This window comes from Sinohyriopsis cumingii, chromosome 18 (genome assembly GCF_028554795.1).
Source record: "Sinohyriopsis cumingii isolate HCF-2022 chromosome 18, ASM2855479v2, whole genome shotgun sequence".
NCBI classification, from domain to species: domain Eukaryota; kingdom Metazoa; phylum Mollusca; class Bivalvia; order Unionida; family Unionidae; genus Sinohyriopsis; species Sinohyriopsis cumingii.
In genome coordinates, this window is record NC_142978.1 from 30,573,646 (window position 1) to 30,594,116 (window position 20,471).

The 20,471-nt window shown below is 38.8% G+C and overlaps 1 protein-coding gene across 3 annotated transcripts in view; it reads right to left on the reverse strand.

Annotated features, from left to right (window-relative positions):
- Positions 1-15,420, reverse strand: part of LOC149776307 (uncharacterized) — a 99,012-nt gene extending 83,592 nt beyond the window's left edge. For all 3 annotated transcript variants that reach the window (XR_016416209.1, XM_089942327.1, XM_089942326.1), the window contains exon 1: positions 15,243-15,420. Coding sequence is in view for 2 of the 3 variants with exons in the window: in XM_089942327.1 (XP_089798453.1) it covers positions 15,243-15,254 (12 nt within the window). In the remaining variant the exon portion in view is untranslated. The remainder of the gene's footprint in view (positions 1-15,242) is intronic.
- Between the last annotated feature and the right edge of the window lie 5,051 nt (positions 15,421-20,471).

A 20,471-nucleotide genomic window follows, 5' to 3' on the forward strand; every position in this document is an offset into this window, starting at 1 on the left:
GAGTTGACCGTACTTTTGCGATTTTTCTGTTTCGGACAAATCTTGGCGATCCATTAAGGACTGCAATTCGTGTTGTAACTGGGACATCTCGCTCAAATGGGGATTGGTAGGTAAATGCGGGGTGCGTTGTTCTTGCCACTGATGGTATTCCATCCATCGTTTGTAAGGCACTAAAGCTAGTTTTCGTCCTTCCATAGGGTTGTCAGGGGTCGATTCTGATATCTTGGGACTTCCGAGGGCCTTTTTATCTTGCTCCCACCAGTCCTCCAACATGGTTCCCAAGACTCCTTTGAGTATGGGGCCTAACAAGAGAGGCAAAATGCCTCCACGTTGGACTAACATCTTCTTTTGACGAATGGGAATTTTCTTTTGAACCATTTGGCTAAGAACGTGACGATGTTTGCTTAAGCATTGTTTCTGGTGTTTGGACAAAGGGATCGTGCCTTTCAAAACGTTCAAACAACATTCGCACACGATATCGAGGACCTCTTTGGAGGCCGATTGAATGAGTTTTTTTCGTAGAGGTGGAGAAGCTTTGGACAGGACAGATAACATGTCCCCATGTTTGACTAAACGTGGTGGTAGTCCTTTTCTTTTCTTTCCTTGGGGTTTTCTGGAGGGTGACATCTTTGAGTCTTCAGGAGCACCAAAAAAACACTGATACCCCCGACTTGGTCACATGTCTTTTTTATAATGGAACGCGTCGCCACTGATTGTCTTCACGGCGTATCAGTTTGAGGACAGGCATGAAGGGGTTCGTAACGGACTAAATCGAGCCAGTTCTTGCTTGGACAAATCCAGTAAACTTTGTAACATACCCGATCTTTCATGGACTTTGATTTTGGGAGAAGGTACTTTGTGAGCAGCAGCCATTGCCACTAAATTGGAGGGTCCTGCCACTGGGGAAGTTCTTTTTGGGGTCATCAACGGAGAAGTTCTTGGTGTGATCAACATCTCCAAGTACTCTTCAGTTCTTGGTGTCATCAACGGAGAAGTGGATGAACGTGAGGCTGCCGGAGATGCGGTCACCGCCGTGGCAGGTCGTGGTTTGCTAGTGTAAGGTTGCGTCCTGGCCGAAGTGCCTCTCTTGTGACTAGTTTTCTTCTGTGGACTTTTCTTTTTCTGGGGGCTTCTTTTCTTTTCCCGGGGTGGTGTCTGGTAAGAGGAGGGTCCCGCCACTGGAGAAGTTCTTCTTGGGGACCTGGTCTTTTTCTTTTTCTTCTTGGGGCATCGTTGGACTTTTTTCTTGGGGATAACTTTGGGGGCATTAGGATCCCATCTTAAGAGTGAGCGAATGATGACCCCTCCTAGAGTACCACTCCCTCCAGGTTTCAAAATGATTTGTTTTTTGGTTTGAGTGTCGATGCGGGGATCGGCCAGTTGGACCAAAGCGACTTTGTTTCGATCGAAAAAGCGTTTGGTTTGATGAGGAATCTGAATGATTCCTTGGAGTATTTGACGTGCCGTCACCGTGAACCATCGTAAGACTTCTTTGAGACTAGCTTCTAAGACACGAGCTCGTATTTGTGGATTTTTTTCTCGACTGATGCCATACAAGGCACGAATCAATTTGACGGGAAGATGCGATTGAAGGGACGTCATGTTCGCACTGTGAGTGAGACAGACGAAAAAGGGTCTGAGGTTTTTATAGATTTTTTTATGTGGAGTGAAATGAAGTCGAGGACGGAGACGTGTACAGGACAGGCCCTCCGTCTTGGCACCAGTGGTGAAACAAGTGGGTACGAAATCGCAAATCCTCGGGGGTCGTAGGTTTCAAATCGACGAGTAAATAGGCGTGTGGAGTTTGAGTGGCATCGTCGTACGCCTGAGTCAGCCAAGGCGTTCCTAACTGTTTGGCTAAGACTTGCACTTGCGATTTATCTCGAGGGCTTTTAAACAAGACCACGTAATGCGCATTGAGACTGATGGTGCGATGGGCTTTACTTTGTTGAAACAAATTTTGGGTGATGTAAACGACACTGGCATTACGGTGATGCCCTTTGCGCGTGAACCACAGTTTAATTTCTTCTTCGTCTTCTCCTAACATGTCGTTGAAAATGACCAAATGGGTTTGACGGGAGTCAGAGACGATGCCGTCGTCTTCTTTAGGAATGCCTTCCACAAACACGATGGAATCGCCTTGACTTTCTCGCAAGAGGCTGTACGCCGATTGCCACTCTTTGTAACACCACACGATCCGCTGAGGTGGTCGATCGATCAAATGATGTTTATGTTCGATCAAACGTTTGACGAATTCGGTTTTGCCTGAACCGCTAGGTCCAGCAATGAGCATGTTAAAGGGATGGCGAAGATACAAAGCCTCCCAACTGGCACGATCTAAGTGTTCGTCGATGACTTTGACAGTGGAGAAAGAGGGAGCAGAGACAGCAGAGGTAGCCATAGTGTGAGAAATGTCACTTGTGACACGAAAACAAACAAGACAAGATTTTATATACTTTTTTTCAGAACACGTTTATTGAATGTTTCAAACATGAATACGAAAGACAAAAATACATAAAAGTCAAAGGCTTAAGTATAAGGATAAAAGGCACATGATAACCATTAACGTGGAATAAACACAAGTGTCTGTACAACATGTTTTGGGTAATGTTCTAACCATTTCTATAGTAGGGGTAAGGTCACACAAGTGTCCTCCTGAAAGGGTCTTTCATGCCTGTCCACGACAGTCCCGTCCTGGGTGACGGGTTCTTCTGGCACCGTCACTAACACAGGTTGAAAAGTCGCAAGGCTCACAATCGCATTCCACTTCAGAAGCCCCACACTTGAATTGTGCCTGTCTAAACTTGTTTTGTGTCTCTCTGAAAGTTTTCATCTTGTTCGCTCGGTCTTGGTAGTCACAATGAACAATCGATCTTGTCTAGGGTTCCTTTTTATATACAGACCAATACCGACGTGTCCATACGGTAAGGTGAAATGATTGGGAAGTCGCACTCGCTTCTGGTACACGATTTGATAGACTTTTTCCAAGGGTCGACTGACGATGTGGTGAGTAGGTAAACGTACAATTTTGTTCGGTTGATAGGTGGTCACTTTAAAGTTTGCATCCTCTCCCGACTGCAAGGCTTCTTTCAATACCCCAAAGTTCACCACACGACTGGTACGATCATTCAGAGTCAATCCTTTCACTTTACACGTCGTGTGCAATTCTCCTTGTGGGTCCCGGTATTCGTAGCCGTAATTTTTGGGACCGCCACTGACGAAACTTAGAATCTTGTCGTCGGGATGTTCGTCTCTCCAGGCTCCTAAACGGTCTCCTTCGATGTCTGGGTGCTGTTGACTCGGGTGATGGATGTAAATGCAACTCTCCGTGTCAAAGTACAGGACACGTTCCCCTAACAGTTCTAAAGCTTCGTACAATTTTAAGCGAGCATGAGCTGTCACGTAAGCCGCAATGATGACATTTCCAAATTCGTCGGCTTGTACAAAGTCCAGATCTTCTTCGTAACTGACCAAGATCAAATCCTCGCGAACGACGTCCACGTGTTTCATGTATTTGGTTTTGTCGTGAATCATCTGAAAGTAGCGGGAAGGTTCTGTCAAATATTCCGTCTTGGGTAAACACGGTCGTTGTGCCATTTTACCCCACAAGCAATTTAACATCACTTTGGCAAACGACCGCCTGCCTTCGTTTTTCTCGATGTGGTCTAAAGAGATGCCTTCTTGTTCATAGCATTTCTCTTTGAATGTCTTTTCGTCTTCGGAAGTGTGACACCAGGAAGGATAGCCGCTGGCTTTTTGCTTCAGTTTCAAAAAGGCATCCACGTAGTCGGCGAAAATGCCTCTCTGCGTGGGGTCACCCTTGTGGTATTGTTGTGTCTTGGGAAAGTGGCAAATTTCGTACACTTCTAACAGTTGGTATCCCATGTCCAGAGCTTTGAACAATTCTACGCTGACCCAGGTTCCCGTCAAGGCCCGTTCTTCCTGGGTGTGCTGACAAGGTTGGTCTTGGTTGCACGTTTCGGCACAAGTACGGCACAATGGAAACATCAGTTTGCCTTGACAATGGTGAGGTAAGACGGGATGGTATAGGTTCTTGGGAGGCAAAACTTTACACTTGATCAAGCCTTCGTATTGTCGAATGTTTTTCAGGTCGATGTGTTCCGTGAACAATTGTGGGTGCCCTGCAGGAAAGGTACAATATTTGCACACGTAAGGATACAACGAACACACGTCCAAGTATTCGATTTCTTCTCCTTTCTCTTCGTCGGCTTGGTACAGCAAACAGGTGGCATTGGTCCTTCCTCCGTACAAACTATCCCTCGGGTTTAGGGGGTCCATCAGCTTGTAACTTTCCACGGCACGTTTAAACTCGGGATCGGTTTTCATACGGTGATCGTACTCGTGTTCCCACATTTCCACCACTTGGTATCCTTGCTGTTCTAACTTTAGGCGTCGCTGACAAGTGTCCTGGTACAAGTCTTCCATGGTTCGTTGCAAAAACTGATTTTTAGTGCCACGGTCAGGGTAACAGACGGGACATCCGTGAAATAAGCAACCGTTAAACTCGTACACGATCTTGGGGTTTTCTAAGTCCCAGCCATCTACCGAATACGTTCCGATGGTCTTTTCGCCTCCTCCGTTGCGGGCATGCTGAATCCATTTGTCTTCCTTGTCGCACAAGTAATGTAACCAACGTAGGGCTTTGACCGAGTATTGACGCTTGACATAGTGGGTCGTTTGAGGACTGATGACAGCCACGGTGTTTTCAGGCATGAATCGTTGGCGGTACACTAAGGAACACGCTTTGGCAATGGTGCAAGCTTCTTTCAAAGGATCGACCCCTCCGTGTTCCATGAACAGTTCTCGAAATTTTCCACAGCAACGCCGTAAAATGTCCACGTCGGAACGACAATATTTTAACATTTCTTCCTGAAAGTCGAAAGGGTCCGAGGCGTGAGCTTGGTACCAAGCGTAGAAAGCTTCTCGTTGTTCGGTACGCATGTTGTCGGGTCGTAATAGTGAGCCTCAGGCAAATGGGGTAGAACAGCATGTTGATTGGCTTCCGTATTGAAAAAGTGTGGAAAGTACCCTTTAGCCATTTCTGTCATTCCAAACGTTTTAGGCATTCGGCCAAGTAACTCATCGAATCTTTAAACTGTACTTGTCCCACTTGCATGAAAATGATTTTGGCTCCGTTCAAAATCACTTTAGGACGTTCGGTGCCATGTTCCGTATAGTACCTCAAAAGAAACTGTCCATCGTATCCGGAGAAATTGTGAGCCATCACTGTGGCATGACGATGACAATCTCCGTAACGTTCGATGTCCTCTTGGCTCCACGTCTTGTCGATGGGATCTAAGACCCATTGGGCAAAATCGGCTAACGTGTTCGGTCCTCGAAAGATTTTCTCACGCCCTCCGGGAATCTTGCTGCAGTGAGGGCAATGACTGAAGGTAGGTTCTTGAATGCACTTCTCGCACGCTCGATGAGCCACGCAGAAATTAGGAATGTGAATGCCAGTCTCTTGCATGCATTCGAAATCGAAAAAGATGAAATTGCCTTTCTTCTTGTGACCGTCCTCTTTCTCTGGTGGGGGTTGGTATTTTTGCACGTAGCATTCGTGTTTCAAGTCCACGATGTGGTGACAAATGTGACATTTTTTCTTTCCTGAACATACGTGTGCCTTGGCATTATTGGTACGTAGGCCTTGTCGACACGTAGGGCACAGTCTCAGCAGTTGACAAGCACATTTCTGCTGTGAACCTTGCGTCTTCAGATGTTGTTGGTAACAGGCAGGGCTGACAAACGTGCGCAGACAAGCAGGACAATGTACTCTTTCTTGTCCTTCGCTCAGACAGGGTGGAGAGGCCAAACATCCTGGGCATTTCCATCCGCAATGTTTGTGTTGCTTTCGATTGTTATAGCCATAGTCACATTTCTCACAGTAATAACTGTATCCCAGGAATCCAGTGATAGTGGTAATGGTATCGAAATGGTCATCGTGATAATAGACATGAATGTATTTTCCGTCCTTAAAGTCTTTCCCTCGAAACAACAGAGGCCCACGCACTTCTTGAGGGTGCACTTTCAAGGTGTAGCGTGGAGCTAGGACATCTTGCAATTTTTGCATTTCAGGAATGCCATAGGGTGTGTCTTTGGAAAGGCCAGCTTGTTTCAACAGGAGTTCTGCTTCGTTAAGTTGTTTGGCTCGGTCCGATTGTTGAATAGTTTTCCAGGTTCTTTTCCATTCTGCCGTGTCGTTCTTGTTGGCATAGGTTCGTCCCACCACGATGGCTCGGGCTAAGCACATCTGGGCTTGAGGGTTGTTAATTTGGACGAGACTCTTTTTGGTGCTGCGAAGGTCGTTCACCAATAACACCTTATTGCGTTGTCCGGTCCCTTGGGGAGGAGAGACGTGGGCCATTTTCAGTGTGGCTTTACCATCGGTGATGTCAAACTGGTCATTAGATTGTTGTACGTGTTGAATCTTGTCCATGACTTTGGAAGGGGTTAGTTCTGCGGGTCTGCTAAACTCGATCCAAACAGGGGATTTCAAGCTGTCGTGATCTATGGATAGTGTCAAGCGATCGTCTTCTTTGGGTTGACATTGTCGCTTGAGTGCGGTGAGCAAAGAATCCCACATCTCGGTGATAAACCCTTCTGCTTTCTCCAATGGTACGTCGGACTTGAAATCTTTAAACTTCACTGTGTAGGTGTAAGCCGTGGTTCTAAATTTTCTAGAGAAGCGCTTTTCCGTCTCTCGAATGGAATAGTACTTTTCAGGGTTAACTAAGGGTGGTGAACTTTGTTTAGAGGGTTCGGATTCTGGTTCACTCATGTCCTCTTCAAAATCACTGGCATGAATTTGTGCCAAGACTTCAGCTCTGGTACGAGGCGATAGATCACGTTTCTGCCTCTTACTTTCTTCTTCTTCTTTCTTCTCGAATGAATAGGATCGTTTCATCTTGAGTGCAAAACGTCAAATGACTCAAGTTTAAACACCATAGACTAATTTATAGTCATGACAAACCAGCGTATATAAAAAGGGTGTGTGTCTTGTCCTTTCACTATTCATTTCACTCTCAAACCGAGCACAACGACGGAAGAGACTACCCAGATGGAACGTTTCATCAGAGCTTTGCGAGGGGTCATTAGAAAATTCTCTTCAGACCAGCCGACGGACTACTCTCCTTCCTTTCGAGATAAAAGTCAAGATACTTGCTATATCTGTCAGAAGAAAGGGCATTGGTCTTCAGAGTGTCCAGACCGTCAAAAAAGAACAAAAACCGGGGCTAGAAAAGACAAAAGTCAAGATACCTGTTATTATTGTCAAGAAAAAGGACATTGGTCTCCAGATTGCCCAAAAAAGAAACAAGAGGAGTCGGAAGAAAAGAGGGATTCTTCAGAAGAAGAGAGAGATTCTTCAGAGGAAGAAAGCAGCCAGGTGAAGAAAAAGAAACAGGAGAAGAAAAGAAGAAGGGAAGAAAGTGAGGAGGAAGAGGAGGAAAAGACTGTGACGGTGAAGAAATTGAAAAAAAAAAGAGAGAGTAAAAAAAGAAACAGAAGAAGTGAACGTAATTTATAAAGTGTTCTGTTGTGAATTGTGAATTGGATTGTAACTATGGAGAAAAGAATCAATTAATTATATAAGGTAAGTGTCTTTGAGTTTTGATTTTAAAATAAGAAGCTACACTCACGCACTCATACACAGACATGTACTATAAGGGTAAAATGGTTTTTTTTGTTGATTTTTGAGTTATTGGCAAATTGAAAGGCTATCTCTTTTCGAGAGAAGTGGGTGGCCCTGAAAAGGGCCTTTTTTGGTGTAGGGGTGAGTTTAAGCAATCAACTTTAACTGCCTTAAGCCTTTGCCACGGCCGAGGCCTACTTCTGATGATGATGATTGGGTTGAAATCACTAAGGGTGGTACGATAGGCTTAGTCACAGGGTTGGCGTGTTTAGCTCGGGAAGGTCGTATTCTCTTCGGTCGTGATAAAGAAGTCTGATACATTTGTTTCAGACTTCTTAACTCCGCTAAAATGTCCAACAGTACCGTAGCCGTTTGATTTTCACCCTCTTGTTTCTTTGCTGCTACTTCTTCTTGTTGTTTTTTTTCTTACCTCTTCTTGTTGCTGTTGCTGTTGCTGTAGGAGAAAAGCTTGTTCCGCTTCCTTTTGTCGTTGCATAAATTTCTCCAATTCTTCTTTCTGTCTCTGTCTAAAATTCTCCACTTGCGGTAATGAAGAATGAGACGAAGGTTCCGGAACAAATTCTTGCGAGGTAAGAAAATCCACAAAATCCCAATGTACCTCTTCTGAAAGTAAGTCCGGGTTCCCTTGGGCGGTCTCCACTGCTGGTGCACCCCAATGGATCGTTTTCTGAGTTTCCGTCATGTTGAATCACTGTCGCATAGATTCACAGCACACAGGCGCTAGCGAATCTATATAGACCACATGACGTCACAGACTGCTCTCTTCTGATTGGATGCGGACTGACTGAATTTTGTAACGCGTGTTCGGATTGGTGAATGAACTCAATCCGTTTCAATCCTTCCTCTACCTATAAATAAGTGCAGTTCACTGCATTGATTCACCTGTTCTCGTCGCCTCACGATGTGGACCACAGTTGAATCATCCACCCTTGTGTCTTCCATGATGTTTAGGACGGACATGCTCATGTATGTCCGGTCCAAGTGGACTGTTGTTGATAGGACAGATACTAGTCTATGGATGAGAAGAGTTTACATAGAAAGACAAGGATGCCTCAAGAGGGTACTTGTGTATGGACCTGCAGTTAGAAGGAGTTTAAGAAGAAGAAGATGTGACAGATGCCGTCTATGTTAATATTAATATTAACATAAACCCAAAGGCCCTTTTCAGGGCCAGCCATATTTCTCGAAAAGAGAATGACTTTTCAATTGCCTACCCCTTTTTCATCTTATGATCAACGGTTCTGCCTGTTTTCTTTTTGTTGTTTTTTCTCCCTATAATTTTCTATTTTTCAATAATAAGAATAAGTAAAACTGATAAATCACTTAATAGGAAATATTTCATACTGACTAAAAAAGATCAATTAATCCAAAGAGGATGTTACATGAAACTTTGTTATATGATAAGACATATCTTAGCTGTCGGTGTATTTTTTTTATATTCTAATGGCTTAATGCTCAATAATTTAAATCAGTGCTATCCAACCCGCTGCGGCCCTTGGCTTCACGAAAAATATTTTTCAGTTGCCCATGGTGTCAAAAAGGTTGGACAGCACTGATTTAAATAATTTTTATATTTGTGCATACACGATGCATTCGTAGATTTCTATTATGTTACTATCTATGTATAGACTGTATAAAATACATTAAAATAAGAATGGTAAATCATTCGCAATATTGATTACATTTTTACGAGGACTAGATCTCTCGCTTGAAAGTTTCAGCTATAGCAAATAATATTGCCGGCAATTATCTTCATGTAGCTTTTTTTCCTTCGCTTTAATATCCTGTTTCTTTATTTGAAACGACAGTGGGTACGAAAACAGTGTTCCAAGATATTCGGAATGGCATAGTCACAGACTCAGATGGTGGAAAATAAGAAGTGTTTCTGTTTGTGAAGTGGCTGGGTTATGGTGGTGATGAGAAGAATAAATATGACTGCGATTACACATTGTTTCACTTTCCAACTTCTGTATTTCCATGTTTTGTAGAGTACGATAGCCCAATTCTACATTATCATCTCGTCTAGGAGTACGAGAACGATTTGCTCAAAACAACAAAAAGAAAAAACAAACAAACAACCGGATCGCTCGAGCACAACCTGAACTAATTTTCAAAACTCGTGTAGGGGTACGAGATAAATGCAAAGCAGCAGCTCTTGTTTCAGAAGGAGGAAAAAAAAAAACGAGAACACAATAATCACACTTGTACATGTGTTAACGCAATGATCACACTTGTACATTTGTTAAACGCAGTAATCACACTTGTACATGTGTTAAAGAAAACGAGATAGTTCCAAACTAGCAAATCTTGTTTCAAAGAAACAATATCACAATTCTAAACTTCTAGAACACAACCAACATAAATGAATGTAAATTGTGATATATCCATCAGTTATATATATATATATATATATATATATATATATATATATATATATATATATATATATATATATATATATATATATATATATATATATATATATATATATATATATATATATATATATATATAACCGCTCCGGTGGCCTAGTGGTTAGAGCGTCCGCCTCGGATGCGGGAGGTCGTGGGTTCGATCCCCGACCGAGTCATACCAAAGACTTAGAACAATGGTATTAACAGCTTCCTCGCTTGGCGCTCAGCATAACGAGGTTAGTGTTAGGACTGGTCGGTCTGGTGTCAGGATAATGTGACTGGGTGGGACATCACGCTACATGTCTGCAGCATTATGCCCCAGTGCTATAAACTGCCACACTGAAGACATCGTAGCGATATGACTGAAAAAGTGTTAAAGCTACGTTAAAAATTCAAACCACACACACACACGCGCATATATATATATATATATATATATATATATATATATATATATATATATATATATATATATATATAGAGAGAGAGAGAGAGAGAGAGAGAGAGAGAGAGAGAGACACGCGCATATATATATATATATATATATATATATATATATATATATATATATATATATATATATAGAGAGAGAGAGAGAGAGAGAGAGAGAGAGAGAGAGGAAGGCACATAAAAACATAGCTTGATATTAAGTTTTCATTGATATGATTGAAATTAAAATATTGAAATAAATGGTACAGTCCTATTTAGAAACAAACTCAAAAATAAATACAAGTTGTGAAATGTTACAAATGCAATATAAGAAAATGATAGAGGAATTGGAAAAAGTAAATATACAAGGAAAGGGATCGATGAGTATGTAAACAAACAAGATTAATCCGATATTTCAATAAAGGATATGAATAGATCCATCAAGAGAGAATTGTCTCTACATAAAGCGGCATAAACGGCTCAATTAATTTTTTCAAGAAAAGATATTGGTATGGAACATCTGAGCAAACCTTGTTCAGCAGATTAAGTTTTCCGTTAGCTAACACGAACCTTCATCGTAGATAAATGAATTACATATTTATAAAATAGCAGGTACATATAGTTACCAATGTCATGCAATAAACTGCAATAAAATGGTTACCTTAGTTTGATCATGTTAGCAGTGGACCTACGCTCACCTTCAGTGCAAACAAATCAAAGATATTGAACTATATACAAATTGATTATCCGTAAAACGAAATTTTCTATTTCATCATTTTAAAAATACACTATAAAGTTTGACAATTATGGCTCAATAAAAAATATAGATCACAGTGTGACATTAAACTTTGGCAGAATGAAGTTAATTGGCAGTGTGGATGATTTTGAGTGGTTGTAGGGTCTGCTACTGGCATTTAATAGAACAAACTTTCTTAATTAGCCAAATCAGTAATCATATTCCATATCTATTTCCAGACAAATCTTTGTTAATACAAATGGATTTGGTGAATGAGATGTTTGTTTATAAAGTAATCGATCGATGAATGAATCTGACACCGTACAATGGATTTAACAGAATGACAAAAACGTGTATAATAAAATTATATTATTCCTAAATGGAACTAATCAGAGAATGTAACTTCAACGGGTAATGAAACAAGAATAAAAGTACAGAACTAATAAACAAGTATGAACATTACCAATCACGTGGTGCTTGAAACATATAATTGAACTACATGTGTCTATTCAGTTATAAAAACAAGTATGAACATTGCCAATCACATAATGCTTGAAACATATAATTGAACTACATGTGTCTACTCAGTTATAAAAACAAGTATGAACATTACCAATCACGTGATGCTTGAAACATATAATTGAACTACAAGTGTCTATTCAGTTATAAAAACAAGTATGAACATTACCAATCACGTAATGCTTGAAACATATAATTGAACTACATGTGTCTATTCAGTTATAAAAACAAGTATGAACATTACCAATCACGTAATGCTTGCAACGTATAATTGAACTATACTTGTCTGTTCAGTTATAAAAATGACTGACATCAAACAGACTGTTGTCAGTCTAATAGCATGGTGTTAAATGAAATGGATTTGACTCTCTCTAAAATTAAGAATAAATTCTGAAACAACCAATATAAAAAAAATTACATCACCTAAAACAGATAGCAAGAAAGAACGCACTTTCATATTTGTGCAGCTGAAGAGTGGTTTCGTAAAATGGGCAGCTTCGTTATGTTGTAATTATGCATCGAAAAATTACCCAACAAGTACCCTGGTTGTATTGAAAATCCACAGCCAGAGAACTCGAGGTAATCAGATTTATCACTGCAGGAACTTTGCGAGTGCTGCAAAAAGTAAACAAAACTGGGGATTTTGAAATCACTAAGGCTCAAATTAAACCACCCTCGAACAACGCTGTGTACGGCAACGAATTCGAGTACATTAATACACAATTCCGTGACTACTATCAGTTCAAACCAGCACGCTACACTGCCAATAAATCCTCTCACTGCTGCTGCTGTTTTTTGGGGGTTTTTGTGCAGAACCCATGGAGTAGGTTGTTGAAATTATTTACACCGTCAGGAGCAGTTTCAACTCTTCTTACGAAATTTGCAATAAAGCAAGTGTTGATACTGCCAATGCTATCACTATAGTTATAACAGTTACTGATCCATCTTTTCTTCAAAAGGTTGTTTCAAACTTCCACCTATTGGTCATTTCTCTCGAACTTTTGAATTTATATTTTTCAATACCTTCTTTAAAATTTCCATGTGTTATGTCCGATGATTTTTGCCTTCTGCATGTACTATAATCATTAAAATACATCACCCTCAAGGCTAACAAATTGGTTTTTTTTAAACCTACATTTTTTAAATCTTAATTTATTTACAAATCTAATTGCGTTCCCCCCCCCCCCTCCACTTCTCATAGGAGAGCTACAGATTTATCAGTGTCATGTTTACTGCAGGAGACCATGAAAGAAAATCATCTATAAAAGCTACACGGAATTAAACACTTTTTTATTCTTCATTTTTGTGTACAGAAATACCTAACTCTGACACTAGCGATTCACTTCTAATTTGATGCCTATGTAAATTGAGCTATATTAACTGTATGAAATATGTTTTATCCGTAGTTTCCATGTAGAACACTGACCGAACTGCAAAATACCGTAGACCCAGATTTGGACGCCGATCCAGGCGCGGGTTAATCGGGGCATGCATTATTTGTTTCTGTGGTAGTCGCTAAAAATAATCAACAAACTGCACATTATGTCGGTGCATTTTGCAGCTGTAAATCACCGTCAGCACAACTCGCATTAGGGTTTGCGTTATTCGTGAACACTAATGATAGATGTAATGGAAGTAATTTTCATTTCATCATATTGTTCACCCAAACAATCGTCGAAAAACAAAATTAAAAAACAAACGAATTTGCCATTTTTAAAATATGTAATTCAGACTGTAAAACATGAAAACGAAATAGGAACTAAGGTGGCTTAGTGGTTCCCTTTCAAACTCAAGATGGAAGGACACAGGATCGAATCCAACCATTGGATCAGCTCGAATTGTTCTTAGGCAAATCACTGTACATCAGTTGTCTCGGGAGTGAAATAACCTACATATGTTGCTACCAAACCAAAACAGATATGCGCTATGTATAATTATTTTAGATATCAAGGATATGCACTATGTATAATCATTATGGATATCAAGGATATGCGCTATGCATAGTCATTTTGGATCTCAAGGATATGCACTAGTTATAATCATTATGGATATCAAGGAAATGCACTATACATAGTCATTCTGGATCTCAAGGATATGTACTATGTATACTCATTTTGGATATCAAGGATATGCACTATGCATAGTCATTTTGGATATCAAGGATATGTACTATGTATAATCATTTTAGATATCAAGGATATGCACTATGCATAGTCATTTTAGATATCAAGGATATGTACTATGTATAATCATTTTGGATATCAAGGATATGTCATATGCATAGTCATTTTGGATATCAAGGATATGTACTATGTATAGTCATTTTGGATATCAAGGATATGCGCTATGTATAATCATTATGGATATCAAGGATATGTACTACGCATAGTCATTTTGGATATCAAGGATATGTACTATGTATAGTCATTTTGGATATCAAGGATATGCACTATGTCTATTCATTATGGATATCAAGGATATGTACTATGTATAGTCATTATGGATATCAAGGATATGTACTATGTATATTCATTTTGGATATCAAGGATATGTACTATGTATAGTCATTATGGATATCAAGGATATGCACTATGTATAATCATTATGGATATTAAGGATATGTACTATGTATAGTCATTATGGATATCAAGGATATGTACTATGTATAGTCATTTTGGATATCAAGGATATGTACTATGTATAATCATTATGAATATCAAGGATATGTACTATGTATAGTCATTATGGATATCAAGGATATGTACTATGTATAGTCATTATGGATATCAAGGATACGCACTAGTTATAATCATTTTGGATATGCAGATGATGGATGAATCCTTCTTCGTTATATTTTCATTTGAAAAGAATTTTAAAAGTGCAATTTAGGTTGATATGTACCATTTATGACACAGACATGCATGCATATTAGACGTCTGCCGTGGTTTTATCACCAAGGTTAACAGTTAATAGTCAGTTCTGAATTATGTCGATAATAAATTACCGGGATTTAATCTTTGACGCGAGCCGCATGCTTTTTTTTTATCTATATCTGTCTGTCTGTCTGCCTCTCTCTGTCTCCTCCTCCATCAACTTTTTCCGCTGTTGCTGCTACTACTACTACTACTAGTGCTTAATGAAAGACTATGCTGCAAGACTTACACACTTGGTTGAAGGGTGTAGGTTCGAATCCTAGCCGGAAATATCTGGGTCAACCGCCAAGTTTGTGTATATCTATCTATAAGGCACTTTACTGCCATTGCCTCGGTACGACATAACCTGTAATGTGTTATGTACATTTAACACCAAAACAAACCCACCGAGTGTAAAAGAAGCGAGAGTAATTATCTAAAAATAACACTAAGGTCTCACTGGATAATTTCGTATATTGACACTCTCCTGTTTTTTAAGGTATTAGCATGAGCCTAGTATTAATACATTTACAAAGAACAAAATGTTTAATTTAGTTTACCTTCACTTTCATTTAGACTTGATAATGGGTTGGCTTGTTTGGAGACTACATCTCACAGTCATAATAGCACTGGAGATCAAATGCCGAACTCTGTCTTCAAAATAAGCAGCCAACTTGGTTTACATGTTTTATTTATATCGAATTTATAACTGGCATCGTGAATTAACCCATGCATACATCCTCCCTCCTCTCGTTTGCATACGCATAATTCTTGGAAGTGGAAGTGACGCGCCATAAGTTGTTGAAATAAAAAGTCCAATCCGGATGCTTCGTAAACAATAAGAGGCAATAAAACTGTTGATCGAAACAGGATCGGTCAATGATTCACGTTTCCTAAAAAATTAGTAGCACCGTAAAAGCAAGTATGAGCAAATCTCTCTCTCTCTCAGTTTAAAATATTATAATTTTCAGTTCAGCTTTTAAAGCCCTAATACTTTCGTCTTGACTGATTAAGTCACAAAAACATTTTCATAATTTCCAAACTCAGCGTGGATATATTGAGCTACATAGATGACATGAAAAATCGTTGCAAAAATATGCTGTTTTTTTATGTGAAATATTACAATTAATTTTTTTAGTCTCTTCCACCAACCCGTTTACGTCATGATTGAAATAAACATAATTTTTGTAGCTCACTCGTATAAAGGATACGACAACACTAAAATGACAATCCGTTTTGGCAGTTAGAGTTGTATTTCTTTTTATATCGCATGAGGCATCCCCAGAGCATCTTATAAATGTATATCGCCTCCATGGTACGAGGTATTTATTTAAGTTTTAATGGTATGTTTTTATATACCATTTCGGACCGTGCCTGATGGTATTTGCCAAACATCTTCTGATCCCTTATCGATACTAGTTTTAATCTCTAATTTTTGCAACGAAAACATTTATAAAACATACATTTTTTTTTAACACCAAATAAGACTAATAAAATCAAGGATGACAAAGAGCTACTTCTTAAGGCCAGAGCTGAATCTGAAGAGCAGAAACATACATACATACATACATACATACATACATACATACATACATACATACATACATACATACATGCATGCATACATATATACATACACCGCCTAGTGGTTAGAACGTCCGCCTCGGATGCGGGAGGTCGTGGGTTCGATCCACGGCCGAGTCATAACAAAGACTTACAACAATGGTACTATCAGCTCCCTCGCTTGGCGCTCAGCATTAAGAGGTTAGTGTTAGGACTGGTCGGTCTGGTGTCAGGAAAATGTGACTGGGTGGGACATAATGCTACATGTCTGCGGCATGATGCCCCAGTGCTAGACATCACTATAAACTGCCACATTGTAGACATCGTAGCGACATGACTGAAAAATTTTTAAAGCTACGTTAAAAATCCAAATCATACATACATACATACATACATACATACATACATACATACATATATTCTTGCTTGTTAGGGCATAGGCTCCCCCGATTTCACCTTTGAACATGTTTTGACCTACATCCGTAAACCATAATAGCTGACTACTATATGCTTGCCCCCCACCTCCAAAAAATAATTCTGCCAGGGCCTATGTGTTAAGGTATTTAATGTGAAATGTCAGTTGTGGACGCGAACTGGCACTATAGGCACTCAGGAATAAAAATTGAACCTATTTCATGCATGGTCGTGACAATGTAATAATTTACAAGCAGTTAGCTATCATTGATGTAACAATGTAATAATTTACAAGCAGTTAGCTATCATTGATGTAACACATGTTATATCATGTTAACAACTGTAACAAAAAAGAAAGAAAATTCTTAATTTAGTGATATAAGAAAGTTACTATAAAAGGCATACAGTTATCAGGGTGGAACTACTGTCATGGTGGGACATAATACAAACTGATTTATGTGTTATCCATAAGAAACATATCAGTACGTAATTCGCTTATGTGTTACTGTTTTCTGTATTAAATATATAACATTTATATTTTAACAGTACAAATGATGGCTTCATTAAAAAGCATTAAAGCTTTTTTTTACTGTTTTCTTTTTTTCAAAATTAACCACTATAGTAATTACATAAACGGGATTATATAGAGAGCTTTAAGCTTAAGTTAACAAATATACAAATTACACAGGAGGGTTTCAGAAAAAGTTTTAAGCATGTGATACTGTTGAATGTATTCCATATGAAACATTATTAATGACAATTATAGAACAGAACTTAGTCAATACAATACATACTTCATGTACAATACACTGCTACACAAATGAATGAATAATGACACATAAATTGTGTGTGTGTTTGTATGTGTGTGTGTGTGTGTGTGTGTGAGAGAGAGAGAGAGAGAGAGAGAGAAAAGATAAACTAAACCGGAATGCATTATACACCTATTTACCCTGAAATATTATATTTGTGAAATCTTCATTTGTGAGTAATTGTAGTAGTTTATATATTACGAATTCAGTAGAAATCTTAAAGCCTGACTGTTTTCTGTGCTCAAAATTAATCTGACTCGACAGTTTTTATAAGACTTTCACGCTTCACTGTCATCAAGGGCAACACCACTAAGCAATTTTTATAACGACAATGACAATGGCAAATTCTATATTACAATCAGGCTACAATACACAACATGTGATGTAACATACTGCAATCAGACTTCAACATGTATGTATGTATGTATGTATGTATGTATTTCTGTATTTCTGTAAACAGTACACAGTGAGTAAGGTGACATTGATGCTGATTCGGAACTGAAATATTTAAATGACTGCATTGTTTACAGTCCAGATTCTCAAAAAATGCAGTATAGCCTATGGCAAGAATTTCACCGTGGCTTCATCTTTGAAGGTAGTTTAGATTGACGTATGATGTATTAGGTACTGGGTAGAGTGGACAGTAAAGTACTGAGGAACAAATGCAGAAACCTTTTATGAAAAACAATGAATGTGATCTGACTTTATCTTAGTAAAAGGTAGCATATTGTACGCAATTTAGTATCTGGCAGGTTTGGTGTAAGTAACAGATTAATACGTAGTAAACTGTACGTAACTTAGTATCTGGGAGGTTTGATGTAAGTAACAGATTAATACGTAGTATGTTGTACGCAATTTAGTATCTGGGAGGTTTGGTGTAAGTAACAGATTAATACGTAGTAAACTGTACGTAACTTAGTATCTGGGAGGTTTGGTGTAAGTAACAGATTAATACGTAGTATATTGTACGCAATTTAGTATCTGGGTGGTTTGGTGTAAGGAACAGATTAATACGTAGTACACTGTACGTAAATTAGCATCTGGGAGGTTTGGTGTAAGGAACAGATTAATATGTAGTACACTGTACGTAACAGTGTCTGAAAAGATTGATGTATTGCACAAATTACTATGTAATACACACACTGTACATAATTTAGTATGTGCCAGGTTTGGTGTAAGGTACAAATTAATATGTAGTACACACACTGATCGTGATTCAGTATGTACCAGGTTTGGTGTAAGGTACATATTACTATGTAGTACACACACTGTACGTAGTTTAGTATGTGCCAGGTTTGGTGTAAGGTACATATTAATATGTAGTACACACACTGTACGTAATTTAGTATGTGCCAGGTTTGGTGTAAGGTACATATTACTATGTAGTACACACACTGTACGTAGTTTAGTATGTGCCAGGTTTGGTGTAAGGTACATATTAATATGTAGTACACACACTGTACGTAATTTAGTATGTGCCAGTTTTGGTGTAAGGTACATATTATTATGTAGTACACACACTGTACGTAGTTTAGTATGTGCCAGGTTTGGTGTAAGGTACATATTACTATGTGGTACACACACTGTACGTAGTTTAGTATGTGCCAGGTTTGGTGTAAGGTACATATTATTATGTAGTACACACACTGTACGTAATTTAGTATGTGCCAGGTTTTGTGTAAGGTACATATTACTATGTAGTACACACACTGTACGTAGTTTAGTATGTGCCAGGTTTGGTGTAAGGTACATATTATTATGTAGTACACACACTGTACGTAATTTAGTATGTGCCAGGTTTGGTGTAAGGTACATATTACTATGTAGTACACACACTGTACGTAGTTTAGTATGTGCCAGGTTTTGTGTAAGGTACATATTACTATGTAGTACACACACTGTACGTAGTTTAGTATGTGCCAGGTTTGGTGTAAGGTACATATTATTATGTAGTACACACACTGTACGTAATTTAGTATGTGCCAGGTTTGGTGTAAGGTGCATATTACTATGTAGTACACACACTGTACGTAGTTTAGTATGTGCCAGTTTTGGTGTAAGGTGCATATTACTATGTAGTACACACACTGTACGTAGTTTAGTATGTGCCAGTTTTGGTGTAAGGTGCATATTACTATGTAGTACACACACTGTACGTAATTTAGTATGTGCCAGTTTTGGTGTAAGGTACATATTACTATGTAGTACACACACTATACGTAATTTAGTATGTGCCAGTTTTGGTGTAAGGTACATATTACTATGTAGTACACACACTGTACGTAATTTAGTATGTGCCAGTTTTGGTGTAAGGTACATATTAATATGTAGTTTTATGCAGATATTACTCTTCCTGCATTTACAATGAGATGACGTGACAACCTATCAGTCTGCAAAAAAAGTCAACTGAAACTATTTGTTATAAGTGCTAAATTACAAACATGAGAGAATATATTATGTTATTTTAGCAATAATATCAATCCATGATAGCCTCGCATATGTCACTTGATCTATCTTCAGAAAAGACATAACCTCGCCCTACTCTTTGGGATAGCACATCATATGAAGTGGAAATATTTTATGTTGACACATACCCAGTTTAAATTAATGTTATTTTGACACTTAGTGTAAATTAGCGATGTGTTGACATTTACCCAGTTTTGAATTAGTGATAGTGCCAATAATTTTTTTTATGAAAAATGGTCGGACAACATTTAAATTATGACGGTTTGAATTTGCATATGATTCATAATGTCACTTGGTTAGGTGACGAACATTAGGTCTGAAAATCCGTCAAGCTTACAAATATGCATATAAACCACGTGATGCCCACACCTTTTCCTTTGTTTGAGTGACATCTGGCGGTACGTTAATTTTAAGCAGTACAGGAAGACTGATACGCCTGACAGACTTCTAATGATGGAATAACAACGACACAGGCGTTAAAACTTCATAACAACTTCACTGCCTAGTATCAGTGTATACTAGTATGTAGTACCAAAA